We start from the raw sequence: 18217 nt of genomic DNA, 5'->3' as shown, positions 1-18217 counted from the left end.
TGGAAAGGGAAGAAACCAAATGTCAAGCACTTAAGGACTTTTGGTAGCAAATGCTACATCTACAAAGACAGGGAGTATCTTGGAAAATTTGATGCAAGAAGTGATATTGGAATTTTTCTTGGTTACTCTATGAATAGTCGAGCATATAGGGTGTTTAATAGTCGTACTAAAGCAATAATGGAATCAGCTAATGTGGTTGTAAATGGCGCCTCTATATTGCAGGTTGGAACAAGTCATGAAGATACAGATCTGGAAACTCATGACTCTGCTGATGTTACTGAAACTGATTTCGAGGATTGTAACCAGCCCTTCAATCCTGTGATACGCAGACCTGGTGCTAAACAAGTTCAGAAAGATCACTCACCCTCTGATATTATAGGGAATGCTCATGACAAATTGAGAACTAGACAGCAAGTTTGTGACGAGGTAACTAATTTATGCTATGTATCCTTGGTTGAACCTAAAAGTGTGACGCATGCTCTTGCAGATAATGACTGGATATTGGCTATGCAAGATGAGTTAAACCAATTCAAGAGAAATGACGTGTGGTATCTTGTTCCACGTCCCAAAGACTCCAATGTAGTTGGTACCAAGTGGGTCTTTCGAAATAAGACAGATGAGAAAGGGCAAATCATGCGCAACAAAGCTAGACTTGTTGCCCAAGGTTATACTAAAGTTGAAGGTTTGGATTTTGATGAGACTTTTGCTCCCGTTGCGCGTTTAGAATCTGTTCGATTGTTGCTGTCCATTGCATGCCATCTTCGGTTCAAGCTCCATCAAATGGATGTCAAGAGTGCGTTTCTAAATGGTGTCTTACAAGAGGAAGTCTATGTGGAACAACCTACAGGTTTTCAAGATCCTATTCATCCCAATCATGTATATCGTCTGAAAAAGGCTCTCTATGGACTCAAACAAGCCCCGAGAGCATGGTATGATCGACTGTCTACTCATCTTCTCCAAAAAGGGTACACACGTGGTAGCATTGATAAAACCCTCTTTGTGAAGAAAACCAAACAGGATTTAATGGTTGCTCAAGTATATGTGGATGATATTGTCTTTGGATCTACGTCTGACATCCTTGTCAAAGAATTCCATGAGGTAATGCAAACCAAATTTGAGATGAGCATGTTTGGTGAACTAAATTTTTTTCTTGGTTTGCAGGTCCAACAATTCAATGGTGGAATGTTCATCTCTCAAACAAAGTATGCTAAAAATCTGGTGTCCAAATTTGGTCTAGAATCTGCCAATCCTATGAGTACAAGCACTAAACTTTCCAAGGACTCCCATGGCAAAAGTGTAGACCAAAAATTATACAGAAGCATGATTGGCAGTTTGCTATATTTGACTGCTAGCAGACCAGACATCTCCTTCAGTGTTGGACTTTGTGCTCGTTTCCAATCCGACCCCAAAGAATCACATCTACTTGCTGTGAAGAGAATTCTCCGCTATTTAAGTGGCACTACAAACTTTGGTGTATACTACTCATTTGACTCAAATGTTGAACTTGCAGGTTATTCTGATGCGGATTGGGCAGGCAATATTGATGATAGGAAGAGCACAACTGGCGGATGTTTTTACATAGGCAACAACCTTGTCTCCTGGTTTAGCAAGAAACAAAATTGCGTCTCTCTCTCCATTGCTGAGGCCGAGTACATAGCTGCTGGAAGCTGCTGCACACAGTTGTTATGGATGAAACAAATGCTCAATGACTATGGCATACGGCAAGGTAAAATGGTATCGTATTGTGATAATATGAGTGCTATTAATATCTCTAAAAATCCAGTTCAACACTCTCGCACAAAACACATTGATATTCATCACCATTTTATTCGTGAATTAGTGGAAGAGAATGTGCTCTCGCTTGAATTTATCTCAAAGTAATCAACCAAATCATAATAAAGAAAGCAACCTTTGCCTATAGCTTAGCCTTTCTTAGGAGATTGCTGGGTTGAGCTGCTTGCAACTTCCCTTCCTCTTCCCATTGAACTTCTTACTCTTGCACTTCATCATCTTCCTCTTCCCATTGAACTGCTTTCTTCCACAGTCAGTTGAATTATGTCCTATTCCTCTCCACAACTCTTAGAAATGCATTATAATATACCATATCTAAGTTTATTTGCACCCTTTGGGATCTCATCAACCTCTCTAATCCTTGCCTTATTAGGCCTTCTACTTTGCTTACGATACAATGAAGGTTTATAATGGACCTATGACCTGTTTTAACCCGTAACTCTTGGGTTGACATTGGTGAAATGTAATTGATATATGCTCTACCTTATGAGAAATTATACAATAGTACGGTACTACAACATGGCACTTGCCAGGTGGTAGTACGCACCTATAAGACGACGACATATGGACAACAGCTCCAACAAAGATAATTAACGTTTTGTTTTATATCAACGTTAACGTCACCGTCCATGAAATGAAACTTCCCCATCTTTATCCATCACCAACGACTTCCATTTCTGCAAGTTTCATTTGACTCCTTGAGGAGTGGCTATGTTGGTGCTGGTGCCATCAGATTTTCATAAACCCTCTTAATTTCTTCTCCGTTTTTTTTATTTCATAAAATTTTAAGAAATTATTATCTTCCCCCAGTTTGTTCTTGGGTGTTAGTAAAGGAAAACATTGAATTTCTTTTTCTTTCCAGGCAAACGGGGGTTAATTTTAGGATCTTTGCTTCGAATTTGTTCTTGAGTCCATCGTCTTTTGCAATTGCTTGGGTTGGTGTTTGATGTTGAAAGAAATTATGAGAGTTAATGGATTTTTGAGAGATCCCAGTGGCTTGAATGAAAAACTCCATAGCCATGGCTTCTCGAGAGATCCAAAGACGGATGAAAGCTATGCAGTATTTGAGGCAAAAAAGACAGACCGTAGAAGCATCCAGACCAATATTAAACGGACGTTAGTTCCGCTTTTTTTTCAGTAGTTGTTATCCAAGTGTCACCATATTATAGGAGCGTACTACCACCTGGCAAGTGCCACGTGGTAATATTTTACTATTGTATAATTTCTCCTATCATATGAGGAAGTGGGCAGCAACAGACTGGCTCTTTAATTATGTTTCCTTCTAGCATCAATCCCATTTTAGCTCACTCTAAAATTAAATGCCATGTTTATAAATATTTGGCCATGTAAAAGTAAAGGGTGATGGGAGATGTTAATTGCACTCCAATACAAACCATTGCTTTTTCATTGCATTATCATCTTACAGGAAACTCCTAACACCAAATCCTCCAAAAAAGAATAAGAAATTAAGTCCTATGACAAGTATAAAATGAGCATTACCAGCAATGAGAGATATTGCAAATGCCTTTTCGAACAACTTGTTGAAATCTTTCTTGCTAATGAAGTATTTAGGGGTCAATAAATGCATCTTCACCTTTGAAAATTTCGCCAAATATGAACTTCAGCCACTTGTAAAACCAGTACTCAGAGCAAAGTTTTAGAAGATTTTTTCTTTTTCATAGATGTTTTCAAATCGCTGTTAATACTGAACTTCCCATTGATCCCCACAACAAAAGTTGACTTCTTAACTTCACAGACTTGTTAATGGTGATATTGCTTGAATATATCTGCCAATGAACCCCATCCATTCTTACTATACTTCCCAATAGATTCAGCATCATATGAAGAACAAAGAGAAAGCCCATTGTTGTGTGAAAAGCTATGATTGGAGTACTTTTGATCCTGGAATTCTAGGCGTTGCTTCGGGGTGCTTAGCGACCTTGTCTTCGCCTTGGCAGATGCTGTCACGGCCATGTAAGTTGGAAGAACTGCAGAAGATGCCATCAATCTGTCATGCTGATGTTGAGCAGAATTGTTCTCTTCTGCATTGCAAAATGATCTCCTTGGTAATAATTGAAATTGTGGACTCAATCCTTCCCTTGAATCTTCATTTCTCACATGTCTCAGTTTAACTTGTGATCCTCCAAACTTTCCATCAGTACAACCACTTAGATTTGAATGAACGGTTAGTGTTTCAGTTGCGTTGTCGATCATTGAATCGTCTAGCATTTGAACATTTCTGCTTTCCTGAAAAAGACAATAATTATGGCACAAGGTAGCTAGATGTTAGAAGAGGAAATGGCTGACAATAAAATGAAAAAGAATTGCTTGAACTTTGACAGCATTTTGGATTTGTCATAAGTTTTCCTGTCTTTTTATTTGAATTCATCTTAAACGAGAAATTCAGATGATTTCAGATTAAAGTACCCGTAGAGAAAATGAGTATTTCTTCATCCGCTCTCTTTTGATCATGGCCTCTTGCTTTCTTAGCCGAATGGCTTCCATGTCTTCCTTCGAAATTATACTGCAATCCCACCCTCTCTGGCTGCTGCATTCAAGCTGTCCATAACGAAGATCTTCAGTAAATCAAATAAGGACTCAGGAATTATGTGGCTTTTATGAAGTCAAATTATATTAGGATCTATTCAGAAGTACAATTAAGAATGAAGAACTCTCCCGTTGAAAAGAAAAAAAGAAAACAGAATGAAGAACTATATCAGGCAATGACTGCAGGATTTACCACCAAAACTGTTCTTCACAGAAATGGTTCCAACTTTAATAAACAATGACATTAAACTAACATTTTCTCCCCTATTATATATACCAATGAAATTAGCAATTCTATGTCCATATGAATCATCTCACTTACTGTCGCTTCTTTTTCTTCAAACTCCCTTTGTGGGCTGCTGAGCTGTTTCTTTTCGCTGTCCTTGCATCCCTCATCTGCAGCTGGAATGCTCCTTTTCCAAATCTCTGCCTGATCTCTTCTGTTGGATGGTGAACGCTTTAAAGGGGTAGCTGCCTGGCGTCTCACAGCTCTGCCACGAACTATGGCTTGAAGTCTCACCAATCCCTTCAAGGCTCGCAATGCTTTCCTTGCCTGTTTCACTTAAAAGTTTTAGACCATGCTACAGAGGAGTGGTGATTTCCTCATTGCCGATAAATGTCAAATTCAGCTTTCACATTTCAAGGACATAAATCAATTTGACTGAGTTATATTTTCAAAGTTCAAACCAAGGGCCCAGCTTTTATGATCTAAGACTCATAGAGCTTCCGGCTATCTTGTCAGAACTTAGAAAGGTAAACCAAAAAAAAAAAACAATCAGTTATACAACTTAAATGCGACTGCTTATCCCATTCAGCTAAGTGCTTATGAATTGAGCCAATAAAATTGGATGCAAAGTCAGAAAAATATCAAATGAGTTTTTCACAATGAAAATTTAGAGAACCATCTTTAAGCTATATATAAGGTCAGCTTGATTTAGGTAATGGTGTATATACAGCTGCATTAGAAATGGCGGCCATTTGAAATACTTAAATTCAGTGCCAATGACTGGAGAAATTTACATTCAAATCAGGAAAGAACTCAGAAAAGCTCTGTTACCATCCTATGTTTAGGAGATGCAGATGATCAATTGAAGGTTAAAAAATATATCTATTTGGTCTTGCCTTAAATTACACTAAATATATATATAATATGCACACGTATTTATATGTATTTTTCTCACTTACAAATGGTTAATATATATTCAACTCTTTGAACTGCCAGACTATGAACAGAGTATTTATATAAGAGTAAAGTTTCCAAGAAGCTCACAAGATGTGCCCGATAAGCGCTTTGAATTTTAATGGCAGCCAAATTCCTGTCAAACTTTGTGAAATAGTCGTAAGGTTGTGAAGTAAGGCGCACAACCTCAGCTGCAGCATGGGCAGCAGCCACTGCTGCCTCAGCTGCAGCTGCTGTCGCCATTGCAACATTTAAAGCATGTTTTTTCTGCTCTTCCGTAGCTTCACGTAGTGTCCTCTCTGGTGCTGTCAGTGCAGCCTGTGCAGGGTATTGATGAAGTACTTCAAGTCTTCGAAAAATCCATCTCCAGTTGTTTGATTTCTGGAGATTAACAGGACTAATTAACATTACCCAAAAGAGGGCCATAGATAAGCAGTTAAGCATGTAAGGCAATGAAGGAAGAGTTTAAATTCACCGACCTTTTGTGTCCTCGTCTTTGCTTCAGAAGTAAAGAACCTCTTCACCCAACCAAACCAGCCCTTTTTCTTTGCCATTGATCTACTATTAAGACCATGTTAATCCAATATGTCAAACATCGTCCTATATTCTTCAGGCATTTCCTGCAATTTAGGAAAAGATATATATATTTACATGCCAAAAGTACATAACAACTTGAACAAATACTATCTCATGAATCATGATATATACTTGAAAGCTTAAAGACTCATATTTTCCACAGTTTCTGATACCAAAAACACTCAAAACCTCTTAAAAGTATAAAACTATCACCATTACTTATGATACTCCAAATGGGATTTTCATTGTTTTGATATATCGGTAGGTGTTCCATGGTTTCTGCTTTCAAACATAAAAATCAATAGCATACAGGGGGAGGGAGGGAGAGAGAGAGAGAGAGAGAGTATGAAAACAAGCACTATTAATAGAAACTGTGCACACTATGACTCTTTTCTAATGGTGGCTTAGCTTCACTAGGGCCCTCTCTCTCTCTCTCTCTCTCTCCCCTGTCAATTCCACAACAACTGCTATTGACGAGTCTAAATGTTGTTATTCATGAAATTACTGATACGACCTCTATAACATAGCATTAATTATAATGATTTATGAAAGTCTAACATGTGCAAGGCCAAAAATCTGTGGAAAATAATGATTATAGTTAAATGGCTATAATAATTGGGTGACACTAATACTGCTCTCCACATTCCATCTCTTGCATGCATTTCTAAAGAAATATTTTATACTTTGGTGCACTCACAAGTGCAATAGAAGCTCAAAAATAGGGCAAGCCTTAGAATTAATCTGTTGTCAAGCTTGAGTGGCAGTTATGCCAAAAGCATGCATGACACAACAAGTCTTTTCTCCCTCCTTTTGTTTAGAAGATAACTCGTTACCTCATCCTTCCTCGCCATTTGAGGTAACTTTGACGACTTGGCCTCGTAGGCCTTTTTAATGTATTAATCCAAACTCCCTAACAAATAGCTCCACCAAGAAAAAATATAACCATATATATGCTTGAAAGTGTATTGTGGGATACAGATTCCACATGCTATATGAAATCTCTTCTATGATCCGACACCAAAGAGAAATACAATCAAGTCATTTGCACACCGGTGTGGTTTGAATCAAAGAGTCTCCAATGCTTAGGTTAAACAAACAAAAACAAGAATTAGGGTTCTTAGACTCATTACATTTAATGGTAGAGACATGATGCCCTGCTTACTCGTGTGAACGATGTTGTATGCTCCTAATCAATGCGTGATTAAGGTTGTGTTGGTTTCCCACGTATCGACCTAAGGGGTAAACTTATTGTCTTCACATGTACCATTTTTCATATCAATTTCAAGCCTCCAAAAAGAGCTTCTTAATCTCAATTAGTAAGTGACATACAAACTGGATTAAGTACTTGACAACAAGTGATTAGAGAACTTCAAGGATTAGAGTTTCTTGGTCCGAGAATGGATTAAGTAGTTGACAACAATGAAATGCAAATGGGGCCTCTATTCTATAATTAAAAAGATTGGTCCCCTTACTTTTAATTCTTGAGGCACCACCACATGTTGTGACTATGTGAACGAGTTTTGACTTGTCAAATTAGAACTTTCGCCTTCATCCCTGATCCTCCCAAAGTGAGACCAAAGTAGCTTTTGAGCTGTTCAACGTCCATGATTCAAGACTTTATCAAATGCAGAATTTTGTGCAACTTTTGCTTTGCTTAGATTGGACTTTATCAATGAGTTGTCCTAAATAAAATAGAATGGCCCTTTTTCTGAGATGACTTTGAATAAAATTTTGCTTTCCTTGAAAACTGATAATTCAATTTTAAGTAACGTAATTTATCAGATTATTAGTTCCCTCAACTGATTGATAAAAAATTGTACCAATAAAATCCACCAAAGTTCTCATAATTGTTATTTTCATTTATCTACTTTGCTATATGTTTATTGTTTGTTTTCATTTTGAGTCTACTCTAGATCTTATCTATTCACGGCAATACTAATGGTCTCAAGTTCGAATACACAGAACACCTTGATAATATGTGTGTGAGAAACCCCGGCCCCTCCCTCTTATAATTTAAACTATCACTTGTAATAAATAAAAAAAATTAATACTAATATTATACATTTTATTCTTGTATAACTAGATGCATTGTTGATTTAGTTAGAAGACAACTAGCCCATATTAAAATCCAACTGCTATTAAAGATAGATATCTTTGTTTATGTTTTCTATAAAGAACATGAAAATATTTGAAACCATGGGTCAACTAATCATCAGTTTTAGGATAAAGAAGTTGACCATGTAAGAAAGCATGACATTATTGAATTGAGAATGCATCTCTGAATCAGTTATCTAAAGAGGAAAAGAAACATGTCATAATAGCATAACATCACTGTCATTATAGTTCCATGCACAGCCTGCATTTGCCAACAATATTGATGCATGCATTGCTTCATTTCCTCAATATTTAAAATTTTATGCGACACCTAACATTAACATCAACCAAGCATTGGGAACGGCGGAGGATTGATTTATGTTCCAAGGGCCAGAAAATAAATACAAATTATAAATATAAAAAAAACTTTTACTTCTCTTTTATTTTATATTAATGATTTTTATTGGGTTAATTAGTATGAAAATGTTGTACATGTGAACCAATTATTGTGTGGTATGACCCTCTTGCATGCTTTGGTGGTCCACTAATTCTTTGCTTTAATACAAAACTGTCTTGAATCTGATAATACAGCCTCTTTTTTTCTTTTTGATGAAAATAATACAACTTGTTTAGACTGCAAAAGACTGAAAAAAGAAAAAAAGATGAATGGGTTTATTATTATTATTTTTCACTTATTTTATGTTCTTTAATTGTATTGTTTGAAAGTTTACATACTTTTGTCTCTGTTGATGAATGGGCTTAAGACAACTTCACTATGTACACTACCATCCTCCATTCTTATCCAAGATTTAATAGAGAAAGGCTGCTGGGTGATTTCCACAATTCTAGCTCCTCTATCCCAGTTTCCATAGCCACCATAACCAGTATGCCTTGCAAAGCATAGCCACAGTTTTTCATAAGGGCAGCACCAGTCCAATCCATGGTTGTGTCCTACAAATACTGCCTGCCACAACCCCAAGGAAAAAAAATGTAAATCCCAATAATCAAATCCATAGCTTCATATGAAGCTTCATAAACTTATTACAGCTTCAGAAAACCCAACTCATTGACATTTTTAATCATGTAAGTATAGTGTTAATGTAAAGATCAAGTTAAAATCATCTGACTGTCCTATAGTTTCACCATTCTATAAGTTCTGGTGACAGATTCAGATAGGGTACTTCAAGGTAGGAGAAGAAGAAAAACCACTAAGATTAGCATATAAACCAAATCCAACCGGCGAGATAAAACAAGATGTAGAAAGAACCAAAACTTGAGACCAAAAGTAAACAAACAGTTTGGAGATGACAGAGTCGACAACTCTTCAGTTGATGAGAAAAAAAAATATAGTAAAGAAGGGCGCAAGATTATAACATTTACAGGAATTCCAGTCCAAGCATGTAAGAAGATTGCGAGTTTCATTCTTTCCCCATGGACTGTTGTCAATTACATGGATCAAGAATGAGAAATTTTGTCAAGAATTTAGAATAGATTAGAACATTAACTTTAAGAAGTATCAATATGCGGTTTTTTTATTTCTTTTGGCACAAACAAATGGTACAATGATACTTGCATTGACAGATTTTATACAAGAAAGCAGAAGGCGATTATCATTTACCTATCATACAGTGAGAGAGACAAATCAACAGAGTCTCTAGAACAAACGAATATCAATTTTTGATAGCATGCAAAAAGCAATATTTAAAGTACACAATAGTGCTTCAACAAACACATTGGCCAAAAAGTAGTAAAATGGTTCGACCAACTGCCTATGTCCACAGTCCACTACCAGCCACACAGCTGGCTTATCTGAATCCTAATTCACTAAATGGGTTTTATGAGTTAACCTAGAGATGCTTACAATCTGAAACTAAATTTAGTTTTGTTCACACTGGATCAACAAAAAACTTCAACAAAACACAACTCAAATCTGGGTTTTATTAACTCTAGGATTAACAAGAACTTTAACAAACTAGAGCTTGAAAAAGAAAACCAAAAACCTAAACATCAACACCCTCAGGCACAGGTGGCTAGCCACTGGTTTTCACAACCAGGGCAGACTCAGTCAGCATAACTTGGATATCCCTATCAAGTTTCGCAATATCTAAAGTGAGTGATTTAGGTGTTTTCTTTGTGCCTAACAATGCACAAATGGGGCATGGAATTACCTTGAATAGCTGAGAGAAGGTTCGGTCTTTTTGGGTCTTTTCTTTTCCAACTATGCCTCCATTTTAGTCCAAAGTGACCCTGGAGTACAAGATAAAACCTAAAAAACAAAATTAGTAAATCCTATACTCAGCCTAATGCCTCCTAGAGTTGACGATTGCATCCTTTGGCTGAAGCAAGTCTGCATATGAGTTGATCTTTACATCTCTTGGTTTCTTGAGATCTTCATGTCTTCAATTGTTCTATGCTAAGTTCAAGTTCAAGGAATTTGCAATTCCAGGTTCATAGACTAACAATGAAAACACTTCATGATTGGTTACATCCACAAAAATTCACCATTGTTGAAGATTTTCATGAAAGCTTTTCCAAATTTCCAAAGCAGTATTCTAACTCAGAGCAGGTGAGGTAGGATGTTAAAGTTGGTCAGAGGGTGTGTGTGCCTGTGCTTTATACACGGATTTGTTTGTCATTACCGGAACACTGTACCCCTTTTAAAATTTACAGGATGTGTCCTACTCAGGAGCATGTATATAGGATAAGCATGCTCATCTTTGATCACACCTATGCAGGGTAAATTTTCATGGGAGGGAAAAACATTTGACCTCACCTTGGCAGAAACCCTTTCAACCAAAAGTTTCATGATGCCCGTTTCAGCTTCTTGAGTGGCTACTTTCTCTTTGTTAATCGAACCCACACAAGGCTTGTGTATCCAGAACAACGGAGCAACTTTCTTATAAGCACGACTTGGTATATGCCAAAAGATTATCTCTGGGACCCTGTCAAATAAGGCTTTATTTGATTACCAAGAAAGACAAGAGTAAGAATAAAAAAGAAGTTTAGTACTTTATATCAATTTTGTCTTATTTTGAGAAAATAAGTAATCTCAGGAATTCATGTAAATATCTTTCAGCACATATGCACACAAGATAAGAAAGTCCAGAATTTCTGGATTATTACACACACACAAGAAAATCAGATACTAAGCCTACACTAGTTAATAAGGTGAAAGAAAGACAATATCAGGTCATTCTTCCATAGTTTTGTACCTGGAATCAGGGTTAATCTCTGAAGCTTTCTTCTGGAACCATTCTGCTTGGGCACTAGATATAATTTCTGGGTAGGAACCACCACCAGAGTCTAGGAAGTACAAAAATGCCACAGGTGACTTGGGATTTTCTGACGATGAAACTTGGAGGACATAGTTGGACACACTGGGCCAAAGTTCTTTAGGGCCATACTGAGAATATGATAGCAAATTAAGCTCAATTTCATTTTTCATTAGCTCCAGACGTTGTGTGCCTATGAAGCTACAGTCTTCTTCCCCTACAAATCAGATGGCCTTATCAGAGAGCAACTAGTATCCAAAGTCTTACTGATTATTCTCCTAAAATCTATGAAGTACCTCAGTCATTTGGAAGAAGAGAATAGAACTTTATAATAGCATCAACAAATAATTTTGCATTGAACAAACTCAATGTTTCAAAACCAGAAGAGAAAAGAATACATTATTACAATTGAAGGCAATTCAAGTCAATAGGATTGAATTAACTGAACAGAAGTTGATACTCCTAAAGTAACAGATCAGAACCTGTCAAGAGTCTCCTGCTTTTCAATTCATCAAACACAGATTTGAATGGCAACATCCAAATTTTGTAACATTACTTTTGCAGCCTAGCACAAACAAGCTCCGCAAAAATTTGGTGCTTTAACATGAATGGCAATCCTCTTGTATAAAAAAAAAAAATGTATTTGGGTGATTTGTTTTTATATTGTTATGTTTCCATTCCACATTTTATAATAGGCCAGCATGAAAGAGGTTGTCAATGCTAAAAGTCGAGCAATTGGTCACTACTAGTCCTAGACTCATAAGTACTAAGCAAAGGCAAACAAGTACATCAAAATCGTGGACGCCCAATGAATTAAAATTCTTATTCACCTGAGCATGATGAATTGGCTTCAGGGCAACGAATTTTAGGAATTCCAGGGGCTGAAAACCACTCTATTGGCCACACAAATGCTGCATCATCATGGTTTCCAAACACACTGGCCCATGGAATACCCCTGGCTCTTGTTGGAGAAACTGCCTGATCCCAGTACAAGCTCGCATTTCTAATTGCTATATTGTTGGCTGTGATCACATCTCCAAGATAGATAACAAAATCTGCCATGTACTTGCATTTATCAGAATCTATAACAATATGGCTGATAAAAGTATTGGCTTCAGGAATGCTAATACGTCATTAAACATTGAGAGTTAAATATTTTTATTTCCATCTTTCCTTGCAACAGGCAAGTATACAGGCTAGACTAAATAAGAATTTCAAGCTCTTATTAGCTTCAAAACATCCAGAAATGTGAAAAATGAACAACCAGAATTTCTTTCCATCTTTCCTTGGAACAGGCAAGATGGGGAAACACAACGTTTAGTGCAACAGAACAACAGGGGCAAAAAGTAAAAAGATAATACCAATTTCATGTCACATTGTAGGAAGCCCAAAAATCTTAATAACAAATTGTATTAATTTAATTTGATGGTGAGAGAAGTACAACTTTCATTCTTTTGGGTTTCTTTCAAAGCTATCAAATGTGGTTACTTGAACATTCAATTGTTCAAACTGTTATCACAGGTCCACAATTTGGTCAAAAGTTCAGGTTCTATTTTAATTATCAAAAAGGACCAATCTTTGATTATTTTCCCATAAACAAAATGGAAGTAAAAACATACACAACATATGAAAATTGATAACCTCACCTGGGTTTTCATCATCGAGTACAGAGGACATGACCCTGGTAGATTTCACGTCCTGGAGTGGGCCCCAATCGGTGGACTCGGCCTCTCCAAAATGCAGGTCAGCAAACAGAGCGATCTTGAACGGTGCACCCGGCCGTAGCTGATGGTAACCTTCCGGCTTGGTTGGTAGAGCGACGGTGGAGATGAGCAGAGAATAAAGATACGGAGATATCAAGAACAATAAGAGCCTTCCCATCATCACCCGGCAGAGGAGGGATAGTCCACAGTTGCGTTGGTGTTAACGACGGCATTGCTTATGCCAAAGGATGTGGCCTTTTGGTGGGAAAGAGGATGAAATGTCGGAATATTCCCCGACTTTGTACTTGCAAATGTGGATAATTCTTTGTTTTTCTTTTAAATCAAATAAAATATTAATACAAAATTTAAAAAATTATCACCAAATGTACTTTTTTTTTTTTTTGTCAAACTGGAATAACATTATCAGGGCAAAATGCCAAAGATACAACGCTAGAGTCCAAAGTTAACGGACATCCGCAACCAGAAAAACAAAGCATACAAAAACACAGACTAGAGGAAACACAGGTAGAAGACGACCCAGCCAACCGGTGGAGGCATCGTCAAATTCCTCAGTAGTCCCAAACTAATATTGGGGTGGACAAGGTAACCCATCCTTATTAAGAATGCCTATCAACGAGGATGGGGGTCTATTGACCCAAAAAGAAGGGCTCATCCTCGACATTGCTATCCTGGCCAAGTGGTCTGCTGCCAGGTTTGCGGCTCTGGGAACCCAAGACCAACTACACTCCGTGACCTCTGCTTGGATCTCTTTTATCAAAGTGAGCATAGGATATACATGCCACCTGCCTCTTGAAATGGGCTAATGGAGAGCATTGATAATCTCCCTGCAATCTGATTCAATTACAATGTGAGCACAACCCTGCTGCTTGGCGAATTTGCACCCCTCCAATACAGCCAAAGCTTCAGAGAGTAAGGGGGAATCAGCTATAACTGGGAGAGCCCCACCTGCCACAAAATCCCCTGAAGCACTGCGAAGAACTATTCCCACACCTGCCTGCTGAAAAGTGGATCGCCATGAAGCATCCACATTAACCTTGATGAAATTACTTGGGGGAGGAGACCACCGCTGGGGTGGTTTATATACTTGAGATGCACCATTTCGGCGTTGATTGATGGAACGTTGAACCTCCAAAAAATAACCACAAGAGGTTTGGATTGCCTTTATAACTGAGAGGGGATGCGGGGCTTTATGCTCCATAATAGCTTTGCAACGGGCTTTCCAAATGTGCCAACAAGTGTGGGCAATAATAGTACTCATCCATTCTCGATCAGTCACACTTAGAACCCTCTCATTTATGATTGACAACAACCATCTATCCAAACTTGTGATCGCTCCCTTGTTTATCTTGATATTCAAATGGCCACCAAACCACACGGGTTCAACCCAAGGACAGAGTAGGAGCATGTGTTCAACAGATTCGGCAAATTCACCGCAAATAGAGCAAATAGGGGAGGTGGCCATTTTTCGCCAAAATAAGTTCTCCATCGTGGCAATACCATTCCGGACAGCTCTCCAAATGAAGTTGCAAATTTTCGGGGGAGCTTTTATTCGCCAAACAAATTTCCAGCAAACCTCGTCAACATCGTGAGAGGAGGAGGGTCTATTTTGCTGTCAAGAAATTGAGGAGTTATGCAGCCAGTGATACCCAGATTTGACAGAGTAGCATCCATTCTTTTCGAAAGGCCAAACCAGCCTATCTTTATTTCTCGGGCTTGCAAAATTAATCTTGGTAATGGCATCAACAGCTCGATCATCAATCAGGTGTCGAATTGGGTTGAGGTCCCAATTACGGGTATCAAAATTGATAATGGAATTGACTCTTTGCTCTAAATCCACCATACCATTAGCCACAGGTTGCAGCCTTCCACCCTCAAAACCTGGAATCCAATTATCAACCCATAGCCTAACCTGAGAGCCATCCAGAACCTGCCAATGAGCCCCTTGCAACAGAATATCCCTTCCTTGTAATAAACTAGCCCACACCCATGAAGCCCGACTACCTTTTCTGGCTTGAAGAAAGTTTTCATGTGGGAAATAAAGACCCTTCAAAGTTTTTGCCCACAAAGAGTCAGGTTCGGTGATGAGTCTCCAACATTGCTTAGCTATCAATGCTAAATTAAATTCATGAAGGTCACGGAAGCCCATACCGCCAGACTGTTTTGAGAGACCCAAAGAATTCCAGCTAATCCAGTGTATCCTTTTCTCATTTCCACTTTGGCCCCACCAGAAATTTGCCATTAACGAATCAATTTTCTCACCAAATGTACTTGACATCCATGAAATGAAACTCAGTTTTCGTTTCGTTGTTAAGGTTTCTTTTTGTCAAAGATTCTCTTCTAGATTAACACCCGTAGTTCAAGTTTATCCCTATTGTGAAGTTCTCTCCAAATATCTATTAAATTTCTCATGTGACATGTCTCGTCAATGGCCCGGGCCGGGCTAGCTTGGCCCAAATTTAATAGGTTTGGGCTGGGCTAGGTCGGGCTTTAAAGAGGAAAGAGAAAATACCGAGTCGGGCTAGGTTTTTTTAGAAGATTCAAAGTCTAAACCCGACCCATAAGCCGGGCTTGAAAAAGCCCATCGGGCCGGGCCACACTGAAACGGACCTAATCAATCGAAAAAAATCATAAACTTAATCATAAGGGCATTTTAGTCCAAATTTGAGATTAAACTCACTTAATTCCAATATTTTCACATCAAACCAAATTCATAAAACACCCAATAAAGTCACACAACTTAATAAGATTTTCCATAAAAATAATAAAACCAAGTATTATTTTTTAGGTTATTACATAATTAGACCGTACTACGTTTTAAGAAATAATTTTAAAAAATAATAAGTATCAAAAAAATATTTTTTTTAAAGGATGGTATGAATAAATATGCAAATGTTTGGTGATGTGTTCAAGAAAAGCATGATTATATTTGGTGGTACGATTATGTTTCGTGATATAATTATATTTGGTGATATGATATGTTGTTCATCTTATATATATATATATAATTGTTGTATTAATAATTGACACAAATTAATGTGCTAATCATCCAATTATAAACTAGGAATAAGTAAAGAAAAGTAAATGAAATGAAACAAATTATATATGTGATTTAAATCCTAATCATAAACTCTTATTTATACATAATTATATATGTATGCGGGCCTAACGGGCTGGGCTTTTGTGGGTGGGCCGGATCGGGCCGGGCTTTCTTACGCTTAATCGGGTCGGGTTGGGCTTCAGACACCCAAGCCCAAGCCTAGCCCAGCCCAAGATGGGCCGGGCCATCTCAAAGCCCATAACGGGCCGAGTCGGGCTTTTTTTGATGGGCCGGACAGGCCCCCATCAGCCCATGAGCCCGCGGGCCAAATGATGAGGCCTTGTCACATGTATTAAATAAGAGTGCTGTTATTTCCATCCCGTCCTATTTTTTCACTCACCTTCTCTTTCCACTCATCATGTAAATTTGAAAAAATATAAAGGTAAAGTGCTGAAAACCCCCTTGAACTATAACGCTTGTCGAAATGTCAACCCTGAATTATTTTATCAGCCAATTTAGCCCTTGTAATAAATTTTATCGCCAATTTAACACCTACCGTCAAGTTTCTACACTTCCATCCAATTTTCTGTCAATTATAAGGGTAATTTTGTCATTTTAAAAGTACAATATTAATAAAAATTAAAAACAAATGTAAAAACAAAAACAAACAAAATTCAAAATAGAAAAAAGAAGAAGAAAAGAAAACCAGCATATCACCAACACCACCCCCCTTCTCCACCAACCCAGCTGGTGTTGTCACAGACCTTAAGGACATGGTTTATAAATTTCTAAACCCAAAACCCAGAAAAATAAAGGAGAAAAAATCCCTAAGAAAGCAAACAGTTTGAAAAATTAGAAAAAACATAACTTTATTAAGGAGATGGAGGCCAACCATAACCTTCAAACACTGCATCCCCATTCTGATCAATTCCTTCATAGAACCTCAGCTCTAGCTCCTCCAGCCTTCCCTCATCATCCCACATCCCATCATACCTCACATCATCATCATCAACATAGTAATCCTCCAATTCACCAGCCACAAATTCCCAGGCCAAATACTCAGAAGCATTCTAGAAATCGGAGCAATTTAACCATTCATTCCTCTCATGGTAGTCTAGAATAAGAGGCTCTAAAACCTTCAATTTGGGTACTTTTCGTTGAGAAACTTGTCCTCAAGTTGAACATCCCAACACCCTCTCAAATCCAAAAACTCGAGCTCGGTGCAGCTTGAGAGTATTTGAAGAGCGCTTTTTGTGTTGATAAGATGGTATGCTCGAGAACATTGCGATTGCAGAGAGAGGGTCTGGGGGATAGCAATGATCCTAAACCCAAAACCCAGAAAAAGGAAGGAGAAGAAATCCCTAAACCCAAATTGGTTTGCTCAGAAAAACATAACAATGTCTATGGCAGTGTTGTAGAGGTGGGTATATCTTCAAGTCCTCCTTCTTCTCCACCTCCGCTGCTGCTCTTTCACTGGAAAATCCTTGCGGATGTGGGATTGCAGAGAGAGGGTCTGGGGGATGGGGTGGGGAAGACGTTGATTGCTAGGGTTTTTTTTATTTTTTATTTTTTATTTTTTCCTTTTTTAGCTTTTAAAGATATAATTATTTTTAACGAAAATTGGATGAAACTACATGGAAACTAATGGTAGGGTTTTGTTTGTGCCTGATAAACCACAGCCATGAGCTGGCCGAAGGAGCCCTTTCTCTCGGCCCTAGCATTTGTTCGCAGAAGCTGAAACACAGCGTTTCGCCAGGGTACTTCGCCTTCCCAAAGATAAAAGAAGAAATGCTAAGGCATTATCATCTCGGCCTCAAGCGCAGGCCGAGGCCGAGGCCGAACAAAATTGCAGCCAAGGCATTAAAGGCAAATCATCACGTGACAGCAGGGTCCCAAGCTTCATTTAATGAAGTAGTGCCTGTTTAATGCAGCGAACCCATTGGCCACAAAGGGGCATTTAATGCATGAGGGAAGGTGGGAAGTGACTGAAGTCAGG

General features: G+C 38.1%; 2 protein-coding genes across 4 annotated transcripts; both read right to left on the bottom strand.

Moving 5' to 3' along the window:
• Window positions 1-3176: 3176 nt before the first annotated feature.
• On the bottom strand, window positions 3177-6438 carry IQD12 (IQ-domain 12). Of its 2 annotated transcripts, none has more exons than XM_021964675.2 (6): window positions 6308-6438; window positions 5998-6138; window positions 5609-5899; window positions 4661-4891; window positions 4219-4350; window positions 3177-4038 (listed from the first exon to the last, which is right to left on the bottom strand). In XM_021964675.2, the coding sequence occupies exons 2-6, from the start codon at window positions 6070-6072 to the stop codon at window positions 3553-3555; spliced, it is 1215 nt and encodes a 404-aa protein (XP_021820367.2). In that variant the 5' UTR covers window positions 6073-6138; window positions 6308-6438; the 3' UTR covers window positions 3177-3552. The 2 variants fall into 2 exon arrangements, with proteins under 2 accessions (XP_021820367.2, XP_021820375.2); XM_021964683.2 differs by having other exon boundaries at window positions 6314-6432.
• Window positions 6439-8833: 2395 nt separating this feature from the next.
• On the bottom strand, window positions 8834-13442 carry LOC110761899 (putative inactive purple acid phosphatase 16). 2 transcript variants are annotated; one of them, XR_002527450.2, is made up of 6 exons: window positions 13107-13442; window positions 12291-12515; window positions 11401-11677; window positions 10962-11130; window positions 10357-10454; window positions 9013-9152 (listed from the first exon to the last, which is right to left on the bottom strand). XR_002527450.2 is itself a non-coding variant. In XM_021964488.2 (5 exons), the coding sequence occupies exons 1-5, from the start codon at window positions 13342-13344 to the stop codon at window positions 8916-8918; spliced, it is 1146 nt and encodes a 381-aa protein (XP_021820180.2). In that variant the 5' UTR covers window positions 13345-13440; the 3' UTR covers window positions 8834-8915. The 2 variants fall into 2 exon arrangements, 1 of the variants encoding a protein (XP_021820180.2); XM_021964488.2 differs by lacking the exon at window positions 10357-10454 and having other exon boundaries at window positions 8834-9152; window positions 13107-13440.
• Window positions 13443-18217: the final 4775 nt, after the last annotated feature.

This window comes from Prunus avium, chromosome 7 (genome assembly GCF_965620075.1).
Source record: "Prunus avium chromosome 7, drPruAviu1.hap1.1, whole genome shotgun sequence".
Taxonomy (NCBI): domain Eukaryota; kingdom Viridiplantae; phylum Streptophyta; class Magnoliopsida; order Rosales; family Rosaceae; genus Prunus; species Prunus avium.
The sequence above is the reverse complement of the archived record's forward strand: the minus strand, read 5'-3'. Positions and strand labels throughout refer to the sequence as shown.